This window comes from Salvelinus alpinus, chromosome 13 (assembly GCF_045679555.1).
Source record: "Salvelinus alpinus chromosome 13, SLU_Salpinus.1, whole genome shotgun sequence".
Taxonomy (NCBI): Eukaryota; Metazoa; Chordata; class Actinopteri; order Salmoniformes; family Salmonidae; genus Salvelinus; species Salvelinus alpinus.
Window position 1 is genome coordinate 47755533 of NC_092098.1, and position 25772 is coordinate 47781304.

Below are 25772 nucleotides of genomic sequence, written 5' to 3' on the forward strand. Positions count from 1 at the left end.
ATGCTTATTTATTTTAACTTGTGTGCTTTAACCATTTGTACATTGTTACAACACTGTATATATATAATATAACATTTGTAATGTCTTTATTGTTTTGAAACTTCTGTATGTGTAATGTTTACTGTTAATTTGTATTGTTTATTTCACTTTTGTATAATATCTACCTCACTTGCTTTGGCAATGTTAACACATGTTTCCCATGCCAATAAAGCCCCTTGAATTGAATTGAATTGAAATTGAGAAAGAGAGAGAGACAGAGAGGGGTAGCGAGAGAGAGAGAGGGGGGTAGCGAGAGAGAGAGAGAGAGAGAGAGAGAGAGAGAGAGAGAGAGAGAGAGAGAGAGAGAGAGAAAGGAGAGACAAAAAATATAGACAAAAAGGAGAGAGAGAGAGAGAGAGAGAGAGAGAGAGAGAGAGAGAGAGAGAGAGAGAGAGAGAGAGAGAGAGAGAGAGAGAGAGAGAGAGAGAGAGAGAGAGAGAGAGAGAGAGAGAGAGAGAGAGAGACCTGTGCTCTGACTTCACTCACTTTCTTGATAGACCACTACAGAGATGCACAGAGCTGAAACAAACTGATCAGTAAGTCATCTGACTCATCTGGTTATGAAATACATGTGTCTCACGCCATACTAGTCATAAATCTAGCAATAATTCACAAACACAAAAAAATATTGTATACAAATTAGAGGAGCTTCTACACTGATAATATGAAAACAATCAGGTTCCTACTTCAATTAGTTGTTGTAGTCCACCAACAGCAGCAAGAATCACTACTTGTTAGTCTAGCATATTCCTAAAACTCTGGAATCCTCTCGTCGACAGAGTTAAACAAACACAACAACAGGAATTCTAAGTGCGGACGGAAAGAAAAAAAAAATGTGTGAGTCCTCAAACCTCTGCCTCTGTCTCCCCTCGCCAAGAAGGTTAAACAGTTTATTAAGAGACAACAAGACTGACAGACTGACACGGTCTGAGTGGCAGCTACTGAGGTTTAATGCCATTTGATATTGGCTGTGACGCCCGTGCAGTGTGACGCCGTATGTTAGTGAGCGTTAAGAGAGCGTAGCATGTTTCTCCTCTCAGCAGCCTGCCATTACCCTGAGCCCGCTAACGAGCACATTAGCCAAACACCAAACATGTCACACTGTCCATAGGGGTAAATGCCAGGAGAGAAAACAGAAACGGTACAGAGTTGGCTAAAGGCCTACCTGTAAATAATATCTCTCAACATTATAATTCAGTGTGTGACATTGTAACTTTCTTGAGGGTGTCAGATTACAATGTCTGTCTCAAAAAAACAGCATAAAAAAATGCTCTCCTGTACTTGAAAGTCAATTAAATAACTCTACTTTCTTATGAATAAAATCTAAATAATAAGCAAGGCAAGTGTCCATCCATTCCCTGACTCAAACCAACAGCATGATTATTACAGTGAGAGCAGAGTGGCTCAGCAAAAGACACTTCAATGGGTCCCCCTCTTCATTGTTAGGGGCATAATACAAGGAGACACTCTGGGCTGTCAGGGTTACCAAGTGAGCGGGGACCTGTCCAAATGTGACACAGGCCCAGAGGGCTCCGTGTACACACAGTCTGCCATGGGCTGTTGTCTCCTGCCTCCTGTTCCAGGTCCACCTGAGAAACGTTACTGTTTCTCCTCCCTTCACTTCTTCAACATGTTGTTTTAATGTTGTTCTGTATTACTTGTCATTGTTAGGCAGAGGGACATGGGGATAGAGCCTTACCTGTTTAGTCATGGAGTCAATGAGTCGCACGTAAAAGTCCTGCTCTGTCCTGATGCCTAACACACACACAGAGAGAGCGAGAGAGAGCGAGAGAGCGAGAGAGCGAGAGAGAGAGAGAGAGAGAGCGAGAGAGAGAGAGAGAGAGAGAGAGAGAGAGAGAGAGAGAGAGAGAGAGAGAGAGAGAAAGAGAGAAAGAGAGAACAGGAGAAAAGATATGAGTGGAAACGGTTTGAATAGAACTAGGTACCCTGGCCTGATACACACTGTCACACATTTAAACAGAGACGATGACTATCATAAGTGCCAAACTATGCATTGAGGCAACAAAGTCGGCCTCACTGAAAATATTAAAGATACTCTGTTTTGGTATGTAATTTACCATTACAGTATTCTTAATCTAAGCAATTCACTTGTGTCAATAAATAAACATTTTTCAGCAAAGGTGGGATTAAAACTAAATCAATTACAGTACTTCCTCCTCCAGACTTCAGGAGGATCATTCATTATTGAAAAATATAATTTAATAATGCTTGACATTACAGTCACAATATATTTTCAATATTGGCAAACAAAATGTATTTCCCATGGATATTAGCAATGTTAGTGAATATAGTTAGTCTTTAAACAATATTTGCAAAATTTGTGGTGGATTACACAATAGTTATTGCCAAAACTCTATTTGAGACAAATGAAAAACACAAAGGAATCTTAGGCCTGTACTTCCAAGCCGGTAGTGACAACCGAATAGGCAGAAATGATGTCACAATATATTGTTGCGCAATGGGTTAGAGCCTATTCATTAATAAGCTTAACACGATCAAATATAATTAGTTTGCTTAACAGACTGTGAAGCTTCGCAATGTGATGGAGACAAGGAAAACGACACCAATTGACGCTTATAAAATAAACAACATAGCCCACAAAAACAATCATACACTAACACACGATACAGCGACCTAAAAACAGTTCTCTTTTTTTTGCTGTGAGACAAATAGCTGCTGACGGGGTCAAAAGATGAACCAAGCAAGGCCATTGTGATCAAGGTACACTCCACATGCTCGCAGGTTGAACTGCTTATATGCGGAAATATTTAGCTATGATAATTGTTAATTATGAAAAGACAATTCAGGTCATGAGATTCAGAAAGCCGTGAAGTTGTATAACTTCTACACCAGGCTATTATTACTGATATAAAAATTGTGATTTTCTTTCACTCACAGTATAGACTACCTATTTCTATAGCAGCAGCCTAACTGATGATTACATGTTTATTGTTTTATCCAAAATTAAACTTTTGATTTGTCTGTTCATATGTAACAATTACTTGATCTTAAATGAACTTAAAGATGACTTCAGGGAAAAGGCTCAACTAAACGACACCTGGTGCTGTTATTTCTGTAGAATGTAATGCAAATCATGTTTGTGGTAATACGTATCCGTTTCCTGCGACTAAGAACATAAGCACAACATTGTCGACAGGAGAGTTGACCAATGTTGTACACTTACCATTACTGTAGAGAAGCTGCAGTCTATAATGTATCCCGTTGTTAGTCTTTTCTCCAGTGCATTCCTGTAAATGAGCAGATTTAAAGTGGAGTTCAACTCAATTTGATTAAAAAAAATGACATTTGTTGCGCTTGTGTTCAAATTAGACTGAGCTCTCAGAAATAAACTAGTGCATTGATTATCAACTCGATAATAATCTGGTATTGGCGAAATGTAACATAATTATTGTACACATACATTTTGTATCGTTCAACAGCCACTTATTGAACTGTAGGCTATAGAGAACTGTATAAACATGAACCCCTGTTTCATGGCTGAAGGTGAGGAACATCACAAAAAGACACGGCAGTAATTACGCTACTTAATGTAGTGCTACTATACAAATACATGGAAACTGGTTTATTGGAAATTAGGAGAATTTATGGAACAAGCGGTTGTAATATGTTATTAAGCCTATGTTTTATGTACTGAAATGCACAACATCATTGCCCAAAATATTTCCATAACAGTAGGCTAAATATTGATATTTTGTAATGAGAAAAACACATCGATTTAAATTGTATTATGTCAAATATGTTTTATTATTTTTAACAAGTATACATATTTAGAGATACAACGACAATAAGGCTATACCGTATCAACTTCAAAAGACCAAATATTATTCTACAAATATTATTCTACGAATACATTATTAGTAGTATTATTCTTTATAGTATTAGTATAATTAGGTCCATTATTATTTGGATACACTATTATTAGTACTAGGCTATTACGAGTATGTAGCCTAATTACTATGAACATGTGGAAATATTTGTAAAGCTGCCCAAAACAAATACACAGGTCTATACACAGGTTGGATGGTTTTTCATTTCAAACTAGATTCGTCTGATACAGCTAGGCGTTGGGCTTATTATGTGTCAAAATGTGGATGTGGGACAATTTTGTGTGCGTGCAGAAGCTGCTAAAAATATATATATCTTTTTAAATCACTCACCTTTTCCTTCTCGACAAAACCGAGGAAAGACGTCCTTTCGATTTCCACTGGCTGTCCTTGTCTGTCATATAGAGCCAAAACGAAGTGAAAGAAGTTGGATTTCCGAAGATTTGATGGCGGTTGCTTCTCAAAGTGCGCCCGGGCAAGACCCACTCCACTGTGGATAGACATGCAAGGGGTAGTCGTTGTTAGAGCATCACCAGACTTAAACGTCTGAAATAAGTTCTTAGCCTCTTAATAAGAGTAAAACTTGTGTAAGTCCTGTTCATTTTTTGCGAAGCGACCTTTTTGATACTTGCCTAATTTTAAACAGTGCGACAAATAGGCTAATTTGGAAAATTAATGTTTAGAAGTGGGTTCTTTTAACGATGATGTAGAGTTGATATGCCCGTCAATATTCCAGGCTCGTGGCATTGATAGGCCTACGCAAGCCTATATAAGAAACATATTTCCATGGCCAATTTAATGAACATGTTTTTATTATCATGATATTATAGTTATTATATTATAACTATTATGACTCCTATTTGAACTGTTCTGTCTATCTAAACTGTCCAATTAACAGTAGAGTATAGAAGTCATCCATAAGGCTACATGCTAAACTCCCACTGGTGAGGGGAGCATCATTGTCGCGGCAAAGAAAACTTAAAACAATTGTTCGAGCAAAAAGCATGTACGCTAAACTGCAAGTGTAGCGACAAAAAATAATTTGGTCCATTGAAAATATAGTTTCCCAAAACAGTGTGGACCATCCGAGCGCTGTTGGAGCCTTCGCGCCGGGAGGAAGAGCCTGTCTCCGGCTTCTTACCTTTGAGCGGCCGTGTTCGCATCCAACACCCCGGCTCCCTGCATCCATGTCCGAACTGCGTTCATCCCAGACCCGATGGGTTCCTCTTTCAAACTACTCCCACTCCTCTGGATGCTCTCCTGAATCCCAAACATTACAAAATCGCGCTCCCTCTCTCTGTTTATCGACTGTCCCAAAATCAGTTTTCTCTAATCACAGGTAAAAGGCGGGCGTGGGATGGTGCTGGGTCCGCGTTGATGCCAGCGACAGTGTGTCTGTTTACTTCAAACCAAGAGAAAAATACGAAAGAGTCCAAAGACGAGGTATCGAAATTCAGGTGCCTCATAGACAGAATCACTTCAAACAGAGATCAAAAGACAAACGAGCGAAACGCAAGACGGCGCAAATTAACAAAATCTCGCTCGAGGTTTTTTGACGATGTCGCTCCTGTATTGGGGATACTTGCTCTATGAGCGAGCGCTGGTGTCAGTGGGATCAACTAGAGATTTCAGATTGTTCTAGATCAAATATCTTCATCCCCTGATAAGTTTTTTCTTCCTTTTCTCTCTCTTTGTTTCCTTTTTTCCAATGATCTCTGTCAAATGGAAATGAATAAGAAATTTGAAATCAAGAAGAGGAGGACCCTTGTGGAGGCAGATCCCGTGTTGTTCCTCTTGTTAAAATGGGAGTGATTTGTGTCCCTTCCCAAAGGAATCCTATTAGACTATCTCTGAGAACTAAACACAAGCACACTAGCCCCAGCAGAGGGAAGAGGGAGTGACTGTAAGAGGCGGGCTGCCCCCAAACAAAGACAAGCCCAGTGTCAGATACGCCCAACCACGGCTCGCCTCATTAGGCGATGTATTTAAGGCCACCCCTTCCCTTACCTCCACCGCACAACAGTCGCACTCTCGCAGCTAAAGCCAGAGATCACTTTAAAGGAGCTTTCGGAGAATGTTGCCAAAGATAACTCCATATCGAAAAATTGGTTGCATGAAGTGAAGCGTACAGAGATGAAATTCTGATTAGTTCCGATATGTCTTGAAAACGTGTCTGACTGTGTAACCCCCAGTGAGAGATGTCTGAATCAGTTTTGGATAAAGCGCTGCTCTTGATGCGTTTCTTATTACGGGGGAAATATATTTTAATTTTTTTTCCCCAATACATCTGCTTTTAGGCTCTCATTGTGTGGCCGCATTGGAGAGGGGAGAAGAGACGCGTTTGAGCACACCGGAATCTCTGTCTTAAACGATTAATGTAGGCTTAGCTAGGCTAGTGAAAAGTATTAAACTATAGATGGCAACTCAAGGTGTCCGTACTTCAGATACACTAGTGGAAGTTTACATCATTTTACACACTTTAATATATCCAACTGCAATATAGGAATACAGAACAACATTTAACCTAACTGTTTATTTAATTTAGAAATTATATTTATCCATATGTGTAGACCTATGTGCATGCGTCCAACTCATGCAATACATGTTTTATTTAAACAAACTAATGTTGACTGTCAGAAGGCCCTTATCATGCAGGCGAAAGCTCGTGCCTTTCAAATGTGTTACTGCATTTCAGGCTGTATCAATGCAGAGGCTATGTGATAGGCCCATATATCAAGGTTACAGTCGTGAGATGAGTTCAGAAAACGCGATAAGCAGGGCTAATATCAAGACATGGTGTTGAAGTGATGTTTTTTTTTTGTTATGAGAAAATTGGATTGCAGTTTTGGTCTCAGGACCAAGCTCTGCTTTCATGTGGTGGAGAAATGCCGCAGACTTACAGAGTTGTTTCACAAAGCAGACACTATCCAGCGTCTTCACTTAGTTTGTATACAATTGTTTCACCTCATTTATGAAACCTATATGGTATGAAACAAAAACATATTCACGGTTCCAATTTAAATGTAACTGTTTATGCTAACGCCACAAGAAGCGCTGAGATAAACAGTGACAGCAATAATTAGCTCGAAATAACAATGTGGCATAATTGCTACCAGATTCCTCGTCTTTGCCTTTCTCTCTGAGTCTGCTTTTTATCGGCGATAAATAACTAGTCTGAAATAGGCTATGACTACTTTGCAGAGCGAGAGAGAAAAACTCTGATCAGTAATTTCATGAATCATGGTTTAGGCAAATAATACACATTTTAAAAAACGAAGAACGTGGACGATTGAAAGAGGCCAACATTTTCCGGGTTAAATTTAGCACATTTTTGCCTGTCACTGTACATGACACTTTTTGACCTTATTGGGCTGAGTTATTTTATAGCCTATATACAGACAACAATAGAACATGTAAAGGAGTTTGTGTTCCTCTTCTCTGTGACTGACTGACACACCTGAGACATGGATATTGTTGACCCCCACTATCCTCCAAAGTTTTCACATAAGAGATGGATATATATGTTTAAATAGGCTTAATCTAATTCCTTCACAGACTTCCAAACCACAAATCTAAATGGCCCAGTGCACAAGACAGATAAAATAAGCATATATTTCTTAGCCTAACAGTATCATAACACATTAGGTATATTAGTAAGATGAATACATATTTTTTGAATCTCTCGTTTGAGTAAAGGCCTAAAACATTGAACAAAAATAGCATCTAATGAATCAGAATGAATTGTCAACTCAATGTTCACCAATATTTCAATATATATATATTTTTAAATCAGATACATTTCACAATAAACTAGCCACCAAAACACTTCACTATGGAGAAGTCCAATTCAATTAGGCTACATTTGCATTTCAGTCATTTAGTAGACGCTCTTTAGCCAGAGTGATTGGAGTTAAGTTCCTTGCTCAAGGGCACATCAACATATTTTTCAACTAGTAGGCTTGCGGATTCGAACAAGCTACCTTTCAGTTACTGGTCCAACGCTCTGAACCACTAGGCTACCTGCTGCCATTTAATATAAGTTGGTTTTGTGGGTGCTGATGATAGGCTATACGGGTTGATAACGCTTGTGCGGAGGTAGGCTATACTCTACTCACCCACCACGGTCTTTCCTCTGTAAATTGTTGATTCAATCAACAAACGTTGGTGGCGGAGTCAAATTGAAATGCAACTGCGGCTCCCTCCGGTGGTCAATTGGCATCATGTCTCGGATGGATAATTGTCAACGAAGGAAAATAAGGCTGCGTTTACACAGGCGGCCTAACTCTGATATATTTGCCCACTAATTGGTCTTTTGACCGATCACATCAGATCTTTACACATCAGATCTTATTCAGAGCTGATCTGATTGGTCAGAATACCAATTAGTGAGATTTTTTTAAATCAGAATTGGGCTGCCTGTGTAAACGCAACTGAGGCACGTTTTAGGTACTCGGCACACTGTCCTGCTGCTAATAGTTTCTAGATCCACTCTTTCGTGCTACTCGTAGCCAACTGTCACTTATCAACTGCCATTCTCTTGTATTGGCCTACGTCGTAGTAGGCTGCATTGAGTTGTTGCGTTTCATTGTAACATTCTGGCTGAAAGTGTGTAGTTGGCATAGGACACTGGCTAAACATTAAAACAGGATAATATACTGAATTTAGACGAATACTTAAAGGTTAAAACCACAGGCCGGATTACTATTTTACCGTCTGCAGATGGTCTTGAAGTGCGCGGATTTTACACCTTCAAAAGTGATGAAACGTCGCCACCGTGTGTCCTAGATGTCTCCTCGGGAGGCACAATCAACGCATCAATAGTCGATGTGTGTTCTAGATAAAAGTTTAATTTGAACTCAAGATGCAAACTAAGCGTATATAGGTCATGCATTTAAACACAAAATACCAGGTAGCGTTATTGTTTTGGGGGAGAACACACCCCCTATCTTTGCCATTGATAGCTTCTGTGACAACATAGGGGTTTGGGCAACGCTATTTAGCACCATCTTCATTTCAAAGTAGTAGAATGACATTTCTTCCGAGTTTATTGGCAGCAACAAACTGAAAAGGTGCACACTGGAGTGAACTGTCTACTACAGGCATAAAGCCAAAGTTGGTGATTTAGGCCTACTTTCACCTGCAGTGCTGGAGTATAAGTTATTGGCTGATCACTCCTGCTGAGCTTTGATCCCATAAGAAGTCCATCTGTTGACAACTTTAAAATGGTGAAAGCCCTTTATGCTGCTGCCCTTTATGCTGCTGCCATAACAGGGTTTTTCTGGCCAAGTGCACCTCAAATCAAAATCAAATCAAATTGTATTTGTCACATGCCATGTAAAAAAACTGTGAAATGCTTACATATGGTCCCTGCCCAACAATGTAGAGTCTAAAAAACAAATAGAAAGACTAGAAAAATTATAACAAATGTAGCTTGGTTATATACACTTATCTATTCTATGGTCTTGTCATCACATCTCGAATAGCTGTACAGGCCGTTGTATCCATGCATGTAGAGACTAGCCAAAGGTTTATTGTCATTGAAAATGAGAAAGGAAGACCAAAGACAATTAATGTTTTCAGCATTTTGTTTATTAGTTTAAAAAACAGTTTAATATCTCTAGAGTAATATATCTCTACAGAGTAATTGATCTCTACAGAGTAATTGATCTCTACAGAGTAATAGATCGCTACAGAGTAATAGATCTCTACAGAGTAATTGATCTCTACAGAGTAATCGATCTCTACAGAGTAATAGATCGCTACAGAGTAATATATCTCTACAGAGTAATAGATCTCTACAGAGTAATTGATCTCTACAGAGTAATTGATCTCTACAGAGTAATAGATCGCTACAGAGTAATAGATCGCTACAGAGTAATTGATCTCTACAGAGTAATAGATCGCTACAGAGTAATAGATCTCTACAGAGTAGATCGCTACAGAGTAATAGATCTCTACAGAGTAATTGATCTCTACAGAGTAATTGATCTCTACAGAGTAATAGATCGCTACAGAGTAATAGATCGCTACAGAGTAATAGATCTCTACAGAGTAATTGATCTCTACAGAGTAATAGATCGCTAGAGTAATAGATCTCTACAGAGTAATTGATCTCTACAGAGTAGAGTAATTGATCTCTACAGAGTAATTGATCTCTACAGAGTAATTTATCTCTACAGAGTAGAGTAATTGATCTCTACAGAGTAATAGATCGCTACAGAGTAATAGATCTCTACAGAATAATAGAGCATAACAACATATTTTCCTTATGGGTGCTTGAGTTCCATCGTAAAACCAAAGCCCAGGATAAAGAGGCTCATTGAATGTGGTCTGGACTCAGTGGAGGACGGTCATTGTGTCAGAGACGCTGTAAGGAGAGAATTCCTGCCTTGTAGTCCAGGTACACTCCAACTTTGGAGGACTGAGGGCCTAACGCTACAGTCTTTACATTATTGTGCCTGAACTAGTAACCCTGAGTAGCGGTAATCTAAACTCCACGATTGCTCATTGACTACAAATCCAGAGTCTGCACTTGATCTGCTTATGTCTTTATACGAAACTGACGAAAGAACAACCTCCCAACTCCATTCAACCTCCCAGTAACAACGTCCAGACAGAGCCTCTCTACACAGTACCTGCCAGCTATAACTCCATTCAACCTCCCAATAACAACGTCCAGACAGAGCCTCTCTACACAGTATCTGCCAGCTATAATTCCATTCAACCTCCCAATAACAACGTCCAGACAGAGCCTCTCTACACAGTACCTGCCAGCTATAACTCCATTCAACCTCCCAGTAACAACGTCCAGACAGAGCCTCTCTACACAGTACCTGCCAGCTATAATTCCATCTCTCTAGATGCTCAAGATATGGCTGCTTTTCTGATGTAGCCGTAGCCTTTCTGCCATCCTCAGACAGAGAGAGATTCATTTGTGCTGTGTTTGGGTCCAAAGTGAGGCGACAGGAATCTGGGAGAGTAGAGCCGAGTCTCAAATCAGCTCAGTCTCAAATGTCTACTTTGGGGTTTTAAGGGAGTATTAGTAGAGAGAAAATGTTAACTGCTTTCGGATAAAGAAACTTACATTGTAAGAATTCAGCTCTTGTCTCGGGCTCTGGTGGGAGCAAAACATCCACCTGATTCACTACATACAAACACAAATATATATTTTTAAAGAATTGTTGTTACGTTCCCAAAAATACCGTAACAATAGTTCTCAATGCATAGGTGCTCTTATTTATCAAAAAGTTGACGCGGAGATGTGTGGACTCAAGTCACATGACTTGGCCGATACTTGACCCGAATCACAAATTTGATGACTTGAGACTGGATTTAATAGAAAATAAAGTTACTTGACTTGGAGCCTCAAGACTCGACTTTGACTTGAGACTGATGACTTGAAATTATCTGGGCAGGTTTTGTAAAGTTTTGTCACTTATTTTGTGGCAACGAGTCTAGGTGCATTACTTTCCACTGCAGCCAGAGACAGTAGCTTGCAAAACCCGTGCAACAGATTGACAAGTGAAACACACAATCGGCCCTCTGATTGGACCAACAAACTGTCAATCATCACGGGTCGGTTGAGCTAGTGGTTCCCAAAGTGGGAGTCGGTGACGAAAACGGGTTAGGGGGTCGCGAGTGTGAAACTGAATGGGAAAAATACATAATGTTTTCTCATGCATATTTTAATAGGCTAGATAGGTATAGCATACCATTTGTAACTTCTATTTCTACATTTGCCAATTCGAGTAGGTCACTAACATATTCTGACGAATTTATTACGTCTTTTGTGAGGAAGAAATGAGCGATCATGCTTGCTCTGGACTCGAGAGGTGACATGATATCCCTAGTTGATATTGACTGATTAAAACTATATTTGCTTTGACAAAGACCAATTTGAAGTCAAAATGCGTCAGCAGAGGTGAGACCAACGTTCAGCTCAAAATGCAGGTGTAAAACGCAGTTTATTTCTGTATGTTACGTTCTGAAAAAGAAGCATCACCATTTACAGCTGTAATGACCGTTTGCGCAGCGATTGTGTCCGCGTGTGCATGTGCGTGCGCGGGGGTTTGCAAGCTTTGAACCACTATTTTTTGGGGTCGCGGATCAAAGCGTTTGAGAACTACTGATCTAGCGAAAAGATTGTTGATTTGCTGTACAGTTTTAGGATGGGTGCAGCGCAAACATCAAACTGTAGAGAGAGAGAGGATTACCGTAAATAAATATGCATCTCCAAAATAATATTAACGGTTTACTTTGCAAGCTCACCAGCAATGGGGCATCAACCAACAATTACCAGCATATGCCTGCTGGTCTTTTGGTATGTACACATTTCTTGAAATTGATCATTTAGTTATGAAGCTTGCATTTTGGAATTTGTTGTTCAAATTAATTAATGTATAATCATAATGTGATGTAGACAAAATAATGAAAAGTTTGGTCGCCTCAATAAAGTCTGGTAGCCTCAATAAATAGACAAAGATTTGTAGTTGAACAAGTCATTGCATGTATAGACACTTGACGAAACTTGTGACTCTACTCGACTTGCTCTTATTATGCATGACTTGGACTTGACTCAACCCGTTCTACTTGGGACTTGACTTGACACTCGAACCTTGTGACTTGAGACTTGCTTGTGACTGAATAATAATGACTTGGTCCCACCTCTGCTGACGCATTTCGACATCAAATCGGTCTTTGTCAAAGCAAATATATTTTTAATCAGTCTAAAGTTAGAGAGACCACTACTGGTACAGTATTTTACAGACCTGTGGTGGAGATCTTGGACCATTCCCCCTCAATAATATCCTACAGTGCCGCTGTCAACTCAGACATATCCTTACAAGGATATACGTCGATGCTGGGTAAGTCTGAAGGTATGTTGAGACTGGAGAGAGACGGATATTCCTGGAGGGAGATAAAGAGAGACAGGGTGAACAAATGTTCCTGGGGGGAGATAAAGAGAGACAGGGTGAACAAATGTTCCTGGAGGGACATAAAGAGAGACAGGGTGAACAAATGGAGATAATCTATTGATTTGCAAAGGAATTGGTTAGTGCGGTTTTCTGTTGATATTCCATTTTTTTATTACAAATGCAGGTGTAAGCGGTCTAAGGCACTGCATCTCAGTGCAAGAGGCGTCACTACAGTAACTGGTTCAAGTCCAGGCTACATCACATCCGGCCGTGATTGGGAGTCCCTCCCATAGGGCGTAGTCCGGGTTTGGCCGGGGGTAGGCCGTCATTGTAAATAATAATTTGTTCTTAACTGACTTGCCTGGTTAAATAAAGGTTAAATAAAGAAAATAAAAAGTGCAGTGTAGCTGCCTGGAGAAAACGAATGTGATCATGTATGTGTTTGAGCGTCTCCAACTCCGCATCTTTCTTCATCAGCTCAGCTATCATCTGGTCCAGCTGCTTCACGAGGCCTTCAGCCAGACTCACTTTAGCCTTTTCCTGGGCTCTGATCAGCACCTTCACCTCAGAGCACCTACCTTCACCTCAGAGCACCTAACTTCACCCCAGAGCACCTACCTTCACATCAGAGTGCCTACCTTCACATCAGAGCGCCTTCTCTAATCGTGGTTGATTTTCTCAGTAAAGACATGTCACTGTCCTTTACTGATGCGTGTGCAGTCTGCTGTTAGGACAGAAATTAAAGCCAAGGCAACAAAAAAAGACAAGGGGTTGACGGATGCTTCTGGTTGTTGCAGGCACACACTATCCCATATTCTATTAAAAGGCTGTTAGACATAGCGAGACTATATCAATACTCACAATTGGCCCAGCGTCGTCCTGGTTTGGCCGGGGTAGGCCGTAATTATAAATAACAATGTGTTCTTAACTGACTTGCCTGGTTAAATAAGAGATGCTATAGTTTATTTGAGATCCTTCAGCTAATTTTCTCTGTCCGGAATTCTCTGCTGGACTTCCTGTTGACTCCTCCCCAGGAGGTGATGTGGAGAAACATAGTGGACGAGCTTGTTCTGCACAGCTGGAGGATGACGTACTATTTAAGCGGCTAAGGGCAGCGTGCTGTTGCAATCGAGTACCGGGAGCGGCAAATGTTGTTTCCAACTATAACGCGACAGATGAGCGGGACATTTCAGACAGATTAAAACAGCAAGAATCGTTTCTCTAACTAATGACAGACGACACCATGACACTGCTCCATTTGCCTCAAAAATGATCAGAAGTTAGTTTGTCTCTACCACGTGCATTTTGTTGTTTTGTTTTCGACCTTGCTGTTGGTTTTGAACAAGTCATTCAGTGTTCGCTGCCCCGGGAAAATGTTGGGGTTAAGTGGGTTGTAATCTTCCTATAACTCAGACAAACATGACGTGAATGCCAAAATTGGGGATTGAGAAAACACCGTAACACTTTACTTGACACCCAGTGTCATAATATGTCATAACAGCGTCATGACTCATACATTTACACCTGTTGTGACATACTGCGTTATTTTATGATTGGTTATGACACTTACATAAGTGTCATAACCCACATTTATACTTACATTTATTTTTTTAAATAGTCCCTGCCAAGAAGTTCCTTTTTTAAATACTTTGTTTTCGTTGTAATGAATTCTTTAGTCATGTTTTTTTTAAATCATATTTTAAATAACTTGTCAAAAATACGCTTAATGACACAGTCAAGAAGCATTATGACCATCATAAGCCAGATAGGCCTATCACATACATGCCCTTAAATCAGTCATCAGTCAAAAAGAGGGTGTCTTGACCTGCTCCTGAAATCTCCTGCATTCATCCCAGTCATTAGCAACAGAGCATTGGAGTAGGTGCATGTCTGACATCAGTGTGTGTGCAATTACAGTGATAATTCAACATGGTCAATTTACTTGAGTAAAAGTAAAGTTATCTTAATAGAAAATGACTCAAGTAAAAGTGAAAGTCACCCAGTAAAACACTACTTGAGTAAAAGTATTGGGCTATAAATATATTTAAGTGTCAAAGGTCAATTTCATTGATCAAATATACTTAAATATCAAAAGTAAAAGTATAAATAATTTCAAATGTGTTATATTACATACCATATGGCACTACTTTTGTAGCCAGAGGCACACTCCAAATCACAGACATCATTTACAAATGAAACTTTTGTGTTTAGTGAGTCCGCCAGATCAGATACAGTAGGGACAACCAGGGATGTTCTCTTGATAAGTGCGGGAATTGGACCATTTTCCTGTCCTGCTAAGCATTCAAAATGTAGCAAGTACTTTTGGGTGTCAGGGAAAATGTATGGAGTAAAAAGTACATTCTTTTAGTGAAGTAAAAGTTAGCAAAAATATAAATAGTAACATTTAAAAAAATGACTTAAGTAGTACTTTAAAGTATTTTTAGTATTTTAGTATTTTTCCCCCCTAGTCATTCTAGGGGGGAGCGCTCTGGGGGTTTTGTCCACTGAACACTGGAAGGGTGGAGCTCTGGGGTTGTGGTGCACTGAACACTGAAAGGGTGGCGCTCTGGGGTTGTGGTGCACTGAACACTGAAAGGGTGGCGCTCTGGGGTTGTGGTGCACTGAACACTGAAAGGGTGGCGCTCTGGGGTTGTGGTGCACTGAACACTGAAAGGGTGGCGCTCTGGGGTTGTGGTGCACTGAACACTGAAAGGGTGGCGCTCTGGGGTTGTGGTGCACTGAACACTGAAAGGGTGGCACCTTGAAGGCGTGGTGCACTAACCACTGAAGGGGGAAAGCTCTGAGGGTTTGGTCCACTGACCACTGGAGGGAGGGGGCCTTGCACTGGCCACAGGTGTCTAGTATCCTTCCCATCTTGGCTGGGGGTGGGGCTAGCTGGCTGGCTGTCTAGGGTAGGCATAGGGAGCCTGGTAAGGCTGAGCTGGTTGTTGGGCTTGGGCCCGGTAAGGCTGAGCTCGTTACTGAGCTGGAACCACTGGGCTTGGGCTAGGTAAGGTTGGGCTGGTAGATGAGCTGGGGTCTGGTAGGCTGAACTGGAAGTTGAACGGGGGCTTGGTAGGGCTGGACTGGAAGTTGAGCAGGGGCTTGGTAGGGCTGGACTGGAAGTTGAGCAGGGGCTTGGTAGGGCTGGACTGGAAGTTGAGCAGGGACCTGGTAGGGCTGGACTGGAAGTTGAGCAGGGACCTGGTAGGGCTGGACTAGAAGTTGGCCAGGGGCCTGGTAGGGCTGGACCTCAACCTAACCCAGGCCCGGGATGGCCTGGGTTAAGTTGAGGGCCGGGATGACCTGGGTTAAGTTGAGGCCGGGATGGCCTGGGTTAGGTTGAGGCCGGGATGGCCTGGGTTAGGTTGAGGCCGGGATGGCCTGGGTTAGGTTGAGGCCGGGATGGCCTGGGTTAGGTTGAGGCCGGGATGGCCTGGGTTAGGTTGAGGCCGGGATGACCTGGGTTAAGTTGAGGCCGGGATGGCCTGGGTTAAGTTGAGGCCGGGATGGCCTGGGTTAGGTTGAGGCCGGGATGGCCTGGGTTAGGTTGAGGCCGGGATGACCTGGGTTAAGTTGAGGCCGGGATGACCTGGGTTAGGTTGAGGCCGGGATGGCCTGGGTTAAGTTGAGGCCGGGATGACCGCCTGGGTGGCTGTGCCACCATGCCACCATTCGGCACCATGTAAAACAGGATGGGTGGGCGGTAACACAATGGGTATGTTGTGGTGCACCTCTCCCAAGAGAGGGTAGCCTTTTGACCTTTTTTTGAATAGATTTTGCATCGTTGGTCTTTGTAGGCTTCAGACGGTGTAACAGTTAACAGATGTGATAGATGGTAATACTAGGATGAATTGAACAAAACATGACAGTTTGTTACAGTTGCTGACAAGCGTTTAGCTGTACATAAGATACTTTTACTAACGCTTAACACACCTACGTCACACAATTAGCCAAATAGTTCATTTTCTGCTCTAAACCACATTTTGTTTATTAAATACCAACTCTACATTTCAAAATGCAAAAAAAAAAACACTTCCTCTACGTACACTAACTCTATCAAAACACGGCAAATCCGACTCAATATCTAATCATTCTGTCAAAACACTAGCTCATGTTTTCTATCCAAGAGGAACATATAGTCAATCACAGCACAACGACTTTCAAAATACTAACAGTTGATGGCATTACAAAAACAGCATTACTTTTCATGTTTCAGTTCTACCTGCAGACAGACAATATGAAATTCATCGTTTTTTACAATTCAGTTTCTTTTACTGTAAACCACTCTACATTTTTTGGTTGAGTGTCGAATGTGGGCATTTTTGGCAACATACTATCTAAAAGTGAATGAGTCATCTTTACTTTATAGAATGTACAGTAGGAAAGAATAGTACGTGACAGAATTGCTTCAGTGAAAGCTGTATTAGCAACATGAAACTGCTGTCAGGGATCAACACAAAATTCAACATACATGGCCTTTGGTTCCAAACGTGTAAAAATAAAACACAATTACAGTTTTTAAAAAAGGCACAGAAGGGAAAAAACACAAAAATGCACAGTCCTGTTCTAATCTATACGATCTTCAGCATTTGGCCACATGTTGTCGTCCACATCACATCTTATGTCTTCTCTCGCTATGCACCTTGGATAGAAACGCTTGGCATGTCTTATCCATCCCTGGCAGTCTTCAGCTGAGATGTCTCTGCAGCCGGCATCCATGGCATCCAGGAAGGACATTTGGTCATGTGGCCGATGATCATACACTTTCCACCTCCAGGCAGAAAAACATTCCTCAATGTGGTTGAGGAAAGGCGAGTAAGGGGGGGAGGAAAAGGGAAACCATTCTTGGATGTGCTGCAAACCAGTTTGTGATTGCATGTGAATGGTGGAATGCTACATTGTCCCATGCAATCACAAATGTCCTCATGTTTCCTCCCAGCTGTTCCCTTTCTGCTTCTGGCACCAGTTGTTGGTGGAGGTCATCTAAAAACAAAAGAAGGAGCTCAGTGTTGTAGGAACCAATCTGGCATTTCTGCAGAACCAAACCAGCACTCCAGGTGGCAGCACACATTGTGATATTTGCTCCTCTCTGACCCGGCACGTCAACGGTGGCCCTTTTCCCGCCTACGTGTTTTTGGCAGGTTAAACCCTGCCTCGTCTACATAAATGATTTCATGTGGGGTCTGATTAGCCTCCAACTCCATGACTCCTTGAAAGAAATGTCCTAATGTATGTACTATAACCCATGTTTACATGTAGAGTAGCATAATGTAAAACTCACTATAGAACTAGACATATTGGATAGACATCTTACCTGGACGTATTCGTGCCAGAGTTCCTTGACCCGCTCGCTCACTGATTCCTTTCAAAAGGAACTGTGTACAACTGTTTCATTCAAACTCTGTGTTCGGTCAGAGTCCAAGCAATGGTATTCAGGCTGATGCTTTCCACATTGTGAAATACCAGGTTGTCCTCTACAATTCTGCTCTGAATTTCTCAACGTTTTATTGCATTGTCAGCAATGACCAATTCTACAATGGCTCTTGGTCTTCGCTGAGGAGCTTTCCTCTTCCCCCAGAGGGAGAACATATGTATTTGCATTGGGACTGGTGGCCTACCGTTACAGTGGGACATAGCAACAGTAATGATGAAATAAGCCCTTGTGAAATGCATTACTTACCTGTTGGTTTGTTGAAAATTCCGGATAATGGAAGCCACAGTTGACTGTCTGAGATTAGGCTGGACTCTTTCACCAGCCTCTCTCAGTGATAGACCATGGTTTATCACATGGTCTATGATGGTGGCTCTTATGTCATCAGTGACAACAGCTCTTACTCTCCTTTGAACACCACCACGCATTCTTACTCCTCTCCCCCTACCTCTCCTTCTCCCTTGTCCAGCTACTCCTCTCCCTGGTCCAGCTACTCCTCTCCCTGGTCCAGCTACTCCTCTCCCTGGTCCAGCTACTCCTCTGCCTGGTCCAGCTACTCCTCTCCCTGGTCCAGCTACCCCTCTCCCTGGTCCAGCTACCCCTCTCCCTGGTCCAGCTACCCCTCTGCCTGGTCCAGCTACTCCTCTGCCTGGTCCAGCTACTCCTCTGCCTGGTCCAGCTACCCCTCTCCCTGGTCCAGCTACTCCTCTCACTGGTCCAACTACTCCTCTGCCTGGTCCACCTACTCCTCTCCCTGGTCCAGCTACCCCTCTCACTGGTCCAGCTACTCCTCTCACTGGTCCAGCTGCTCCTCCTCTCCCTGGTCCAGCTACCCCTCTGCCTGGTCCAGCTACTCCTCTGCCTGGTCCAGCTACTCCTATGCCTGGTCCAGCTACTCCTCTGCCTGGTCCAGCTACTCCTCTGCCTGGTCCAGCTACTCCTCTGCCTGGTCCAGCTACTCCTCTCCCTGGTCCAGCTACCCCTCTCCCTGGTCCAGCTACTCCTCTCACTGGTCCAACTACTCCTCTGCCTGGTCCAGCTACTCCTCTCCCTGGTCCAGCTACCCCTCTGCCTGGTCCAGCTACCCCTCTCCCTGGTCCAGCTACCCCTCTCACTGGTCCAGCTACTCCTCTCACTGGTCCAGCTACTCCTCTGCCTGGTCCAGCTACCCCTCTGCCTGGTCCAGCTACCCCTCTGCCTGGTCCAGCTACTCCTCTGCCTGGTCCAGCTCCTCCTCTCCCTGGTCCAGCTACTCCTCTGCCTGATCCAACTACTCCTCTGCCTGGTCCAGCTACTCCTCTGCCTGGTCCAGCTACTCCTCTTCCTGGTCCAGCTACTCCTCTGCCTGGTCCAGCTACTCCTCTCCCTGGTCCAGCTACTCCTCTCCCTGGTCCAGCTACTCCTCTCCCTGGTCCAGCTACTCCTCTCCCTGGTCCAGCTACTCCTCTGCCTGGTCCAGCTACTCCTCTCCCTGGTCCAGCTACTCCTCTCCCTGGTCCAGCTACTCCTCTGCCTGGTCCAACTACTCCTCTCCCTGGTCCAACTACCCCTCTCCTCCTACCTCTCCTTCTCCCTTGTCCTGGTCCAGCTCCTCCTCTGCCTGGTCCAGCTCCTCCTCTGCCTGGTCCAGCTCCTCCTCTCCCCCTACCTCTTCTCCCTTGTCCTGGTCCAGCTACTCCTCTGCCTGATCCAACTACTCCTCTGCCTGGTCCAGCTACTCCTCTGCCTGGTCCAGCTACTCCTCTGCCTGGTCCATCTACTCCTCTCCCTGCTCCAGCTACTCCTCTCCCTGGTCCAGCTACTCCTCTGCCTGGTCCAACTACTCCTCTCCCTGGTCCAACTACCCCTCTCCTCCTACCTCTCCTTCTCCCTTGTCCTGGTCCAGCTCCTCCTCTGCCTGGTCCAGCTCCTCCTCTGCCTGGTCCAGCTCCTCCTCTCCCCCTACCTCTTCTCCCTTGTCCTGGTCCAGCTACTCCTCTGGCTGATCCAACTACTCCTCTGCCTGGTTCAGCTACTCCTCTGCCTGGTTCAGCTACTCCTCTGCCTGGTCCATCTACTCCTCTCCCTGCTCCAGCTACTCCTCTCCCTGCTCCAGCTACTCCTCTCCCTGCTCCAGCTACTCCTCTCCCTGGTCCAGCTACTCCTCTCCCTGGTCCAGCTACTCCTCTCCCTGGTCCAGCTACTCCTCTGCTGTTTCAATACAGCTTTTGAGCTGCTGTTGTTGCAGAAGTAGAGGCTTTATATTATATTTAAGGTTTTGAACATTAGGTCTTCATTTCTGGCTGTGTGCAAGCATTTGTAAATAAGACAAGATCCATCATTTTGGTATTGGGTAAGCTTGTATGTAAAGAAAACTAGATCATTTTAGAAATGTGTTAATTGACTGCATATTCTGTGAAAACATGAATTGTGTTAATCGTTTGTACAGATGAACGTGGTACCTTCAGGCGTTTGGAAATTGCTCCCAAGGATGAACCAGACTTGTGGAGGTCTACAATTTTTTTCTGAGAACTTGGCTGATTTCTTTTGATTTTCCTATGAGGTCAAGCAAAGAGGCACTGAGTTTGAAGGTTTGAAATACACTGCTCAAAAAAATAAGGGGAACATTAAAATAACACATCCTAGATCTGAATGAATGAAATATTCTTATTAAATACTTTTTTCTTTACATAGTTGAATGTGCTGACAACAAAATCACACAAAAATTATCAATGGAAATCAAATTTATCAACCCATGGAGGTCTGGATTTGGAGTCACACTCAAAATTAAAGTGGAAAACCACACTACAGGCTGATCCAACTTTGATGTAATGTCCTTAAAACAAGTCAAAATGAGGCGCAGTAGTGTGTGTGGCCTCCACGTGCCTGTATGACCTCCCTACAACGCCTGGGCATGCGCCTGATGAGGTGGCGGATGGTCTCCTGAGAGATCTCCTCCCAGACCTTGACTAAAGCATCCGCCAACTCCTGGACAGTCTGTGGTGCAACGTGGCTTTGGTGGATGGAGCGAGACATGATGTCCCAGATGTGCTCAATTGGATTCAGGTCTGGGGAACGGGCGGGCCAGTCCATAGCATCAATGCCTTCCTCTTGCAGGAACTGCTGACACACTCCAGCCACATGAGGTCTAGCATTGTCTTGCATTAGGAGGAACCCAGGGCCAACCGCACCAGCATATGGTCTCACAAGGGGTCTGAGGATCTCATCTCGGTACCAAATGGCAGTCAGGCTACCTCTGGCGAGCACATGGAGGGCTGTGCGGCCCCCCAAAGAAATGCCACCCCACACCATGACTGACCCACTGCCAAACCGGTCATGCTGGAGGATGTTGCAGGCAGCAGAATGTTCTCCACGGCTTCTCCAGACTCTGTCACGTCTGTCACGTGCTCAGTGTGAACCTGCTTTCATCTGTGAAGAGCACAGGGCGCCAGTGGCAAATTTGCCAATCTTGGTGTTCTCTGGCAAATGCCAAACGTCCTGCACGGTGTTGGGCTGTAAGCACAACCCCCACCTGTGGACGTCGGGCCCTCATACCACCCTCATGGAGTTTGTTTCTGACCGTTTGAGCAGACACATGCACATTTGTGGCCTGCTGGAGGTAATTTTGCAGGGCTCTGGCAGTGCTCCTCCTGATCCTCCTTGCACAAAGGCGGAGGTAGCGGTCCTGCTGCTGGGTTGTTGCCCTCCTACGGCCTCCTCCACGTCTCCTGATGTACTGGCCCGTCTCCTGGTAGCGCCTCCATGCTCTGGACACTACGCTGACAGACACAGCAAACCTTCTTGCCACAGCTCGCATTGATGTGCCATCCTGGATGAGCTGCACTACCTGAGCCACTTGTGTGGGTTGTAGACTCCGTCTCATGCTACCACTAGAGTGAAAGCACCGCCAGCATTCAAAAGTGACCAAAACATCAGCCAGGAAGCATAGGAACTGAGAAGCGGTCACCACCTGCAGAACCACTCCTGTATTGGGGGTGTCTTGCTAATTGCCTATAATTTCCACCTGTTGTCTATTCCATTTGCACAACAGCATGTGAAACTTATTGTCAATCAGTGTTGCTTCCTAAGTGGACAGTTTGATTTCACAGAAGTGTGATTGACTTGAAGTTACATTGTGTTGTTTAAGTGTTCCCTTTATTTTTTTGAGCAGTGTACATCCACAGGTACACCTCCAATTGACTCAAATGATGTCAATTAACCTATCAGAAGCTTCTAGAACCATGACATTTTCTGGAACTTTCCAAGTGGTTTAAAGGCACTGTCAACTTAGTGTATGTTAACTTCTGACCCACTGGAATTGTTATACAGTGAATTATTGTTACGCACACATCTAAGAAGAGGGAACGCAACACCCTGCTGCAACTCAACTCCCCGTGAAGCGAAAGAGGTATGTAGGTGCGAGTATGGATGACAAAAGGCAGAGAATTACCGTTTACTAGGAATTTATTCCTTCACACGGTAATATGGGGAAAAGGGGCTGGACGGAACCAAAGCAAAGAAAGTAAATGTCAAAGCCCCCTCTCCTACCTTACCTGCCTACCCACTACTTACCTAACTAGCACCACCTGGTGCGCTAACCAAAATACAAGGGGTGGTCCGCCCAGGTCTTACCTAGTGTGCATAGACAGTGAATATACTATGGGTATATGTATGCCCGCAGGCCTCTTGCCTAAGCACTCCCTAGGTGCCTTCCCCTTCCCCCCTGGGAACAAATGAAACAGAATATTAAACAATTTCACAAACCCACAACATCAAATAAGCTCTGAGCAACAAACTAACACCGAACATACCTAATCTGCCCCCATCAACAACTAACATAGTACATACCAACTGCCTGTCTCACTCTCAGCAATGATCTCTCTTCTGAACATAACACTGGCTTTTATATAGCTTCAGAAGGAATGGGTAATTGGAGACAGCTACGTCTTGACGAGGGGGCGGGGTCAGCTCCAATTAGCCATGGAGTTGACCAATCAGCTGCTTGGGGAGAATTCAGGAAGCCATCTCCTGAAACACACACTCAAACTACAACAAAGAAACTGGGGAACGTAACAATTATAAGTGAAATAATCTGTCTGTAAACAATTGTTGGAAAAATGACTTGTGTCACGCACAAAGTAGCTGTCCTAACCGGCTTGCCAAAACTATAGTTTGTTAACAAGAATATTGTTGGAGTGGTTGAAAAAATTAGTTTTAATGACTCCATCCTAAGTGTATGTAAACATCCGACTTCAACTGTATATATGGACGAGCGATATCAGAGAAGAACAGTCTAAGATACTGTTTTTCTATACTATTCTACTGTATACACATATGAGATGAGTAATGGAAGATAAGAAAGCATTATTAAGTGAATGAGATACTGTAGAATAGAATACAGTATATACACATATGAGATGAGTAATGGAAGATAAGCATTATTAAGAGAATGAGATACTGTAGAATAGAATACAGTATATACACATATGAGATGAGTAATGGAAGATAAGCATTATTAAGAGAATGAGATACTGTAGAATAGTATAGAATACAGTATATACACACATGTGATATGAGTAATGATAGATATGTACACATTATTAAAGTGACTAGTATTCCATTCCAGTGATTCCTAGTCTATGCCTATAGGCAGCAGCCTCTCTGTGCTAGTGATGGCTATTTAACAGTCTGATGGCCTTGAGATAGAAGCCGTTTTTTCAGTCTCTCGGTCCCAGCTTTGATGCACCTGTTCTGACCTCGCCTGGATGATAGCAGGATGAACAGGCAGTGGCTCGGGTGGTTGATGTCCATGATGATCATTTTGTCCTTCCTGTGACATCGGGTGCTGTAGAGGTCTGGAGGGCGGGTAGTTTGCCCCCGGTAATGCATTGGGCAGACCGCATCACCCTCTGGAGAGCCTTGCTGTTGCGGGCGGTAGTTGCCGTACCAGGTGGTGATACAGGATGCTTTCAATTGTGCATCTGTAAAAATGTGGGAGGGTTTTAGGTGACAAGCCAAATTAATTTAGCCTCCTGAGATTGAAGAGGCTCTGTTGCACCTTCTTCACCACACTGTCTGTGTGGGTGGTCCATTTCAGTTTGTCAGTGACATGTACGCCAAGTAACTTTAAGTTTTCCACCTTCTCCACTGCGGTCCCTTTGATGTGGATAGGGGGGTGCTCCCTCTGCTGTTTCCTGAAGTCCACAATCATCGCCTTTGTTATGTTAACGTTAAGTGAGAGGTTGCTTTCCAGACACCACACTCCCAGAGCCCTCACCTCCTCCCTGTAGGCTGTCTCATCATTGTTGGTAATCAAGCCTACTACTGTTGTGTCGTCTGCAAACTTGATGATTGAGTTGGAGGCGTGCGTGGCAACGCAGTCATGGGTGAACAGGGAGTACAGGAGGAGGCTGAGCACCCACCCTTGTGGCGTCCCAGTGTTGAGGATCAGCGGAGTGGAGGTGACGTTTCCTTCCTTCCTTCGCCACCTGGGGGCGGCCTGTCAGGAAGTCCACAACCCAGTTGCACAGAGCGGGTTTCAGACCCAGGGCCTCAAGCTTAGTGATGAGCCTGGAGAGTACTATGGTGTTGAATGCTGAGCTACAGTCAATGAACAGCATTCTTACAAAGGTAATCCTCTTGTCCAGATGGGATAGGGCAGTGTGCAGTGTGATGGTGATTGCATCGTCTGTGGATCTATTGGGGCAGTAAGCAAATTGAAGTGGCGGGTAAGGTAGAGGTGATATGATCCTTGACTAGTCTCTCAAAGCACTTCATGATGACAGAGGTGATCGCTACGGGGCGATAGTCATTAAGTTCAGTTACCTTTGCCTTTTTGGGTACAGGAACAATGGTGGCCATCTTGAAGCATGTGGGAACAGCAGACTGGGATAGGGAGAGATTGAATATGCCCGTAAACACACCAGCCAGACATATCTCAGCTTTACATAGGTTGATAGACACATTTAATCAAACATCAATAATACAGATAGACTTCTCATTGCTCTAACTACTGCTGGAATGTTTAGCCTAAAGCTATTCATTATCAATGTCCAACGGACGCCAAAGATAAAACCTTTTACCAGTGCCCTGTTTCAAAAATCAAAACTGTCCACTTCATGCGTCAATAATTTTGCGAGCCACAATGCACACTCCTTTTGCTCTTTAGATACACACGATAGCAACACCATATCAATACCTGGTTACTATGACTACACAATATCAATACATGGTTACTATGACTACACGATATCAATACCATACAACTCTTGGTTACTATGACTACACGATATCAATACCACTCCTGGTTACTATGACTACATCCACTTTTCCCAATGCCTTCTTCCCCATCCTTGTGACTTCAAAAGGGTTTCCCAAATGAACATCCTTATCCAAAAAACGTACTCCAACAAGCAACAATTTTTGCCCTTTTTGTTCACTGTTGTCCACCCATCATTCTCACTAACTGTACAGGACACACTTTCAGCTCTAAAACAACACTCAAGCTTCAGCCATCTCAACCCATCACCTCGCAGTTAA

At 43.4% G+C, this 25772-nt stretch overlaps 1 protein-coding gene and 1 pseudogene across 8 annotated transcripts in view; both read right to left on the bottom strand.

Annotated features, from left to right (window-relative positions):
* The window catches only part of LOC139537810 (transcription factor COE1-A-like), a 310976-nt gene extending 305190 nt beyond the window's left edge, over positions 1–5786 (bottom strand). For all 8 annotated transcript variants that reach the window (XM_071339613.1, XM_071339618.1, XM_071339616.1 and 5 more), the window contains exons 1-4: positions 5047–5786; positions 4239–4395; positions 3245–3308; positions 1739–1794 (exon numbers count right to left, since the gene is read on the bottom strand). In XM_071339613.1, the coding sequence (XP_071195714.1) occupies positions 1739–1794; positions 3245–3308; positions 4239–4395; positions 5047–5180 (411 nt within the window). In that variant the 5' untranslated portion in view covers positions 5181–5786. The remainder of the gene's footprint in view (positions 1–1738; positions 1795–3244; positions 3309–4238; positions 4396–5046) is intronic.
* Positions 5787–10119: 4333 nt separating this feature from the next.
* Positions 10120–24444, bottom strand: LOC139536739 (uncharacterized; annotated as a pseudogene).
* Positions 24445–25772: the final 1328 nt, after the last annotated feature.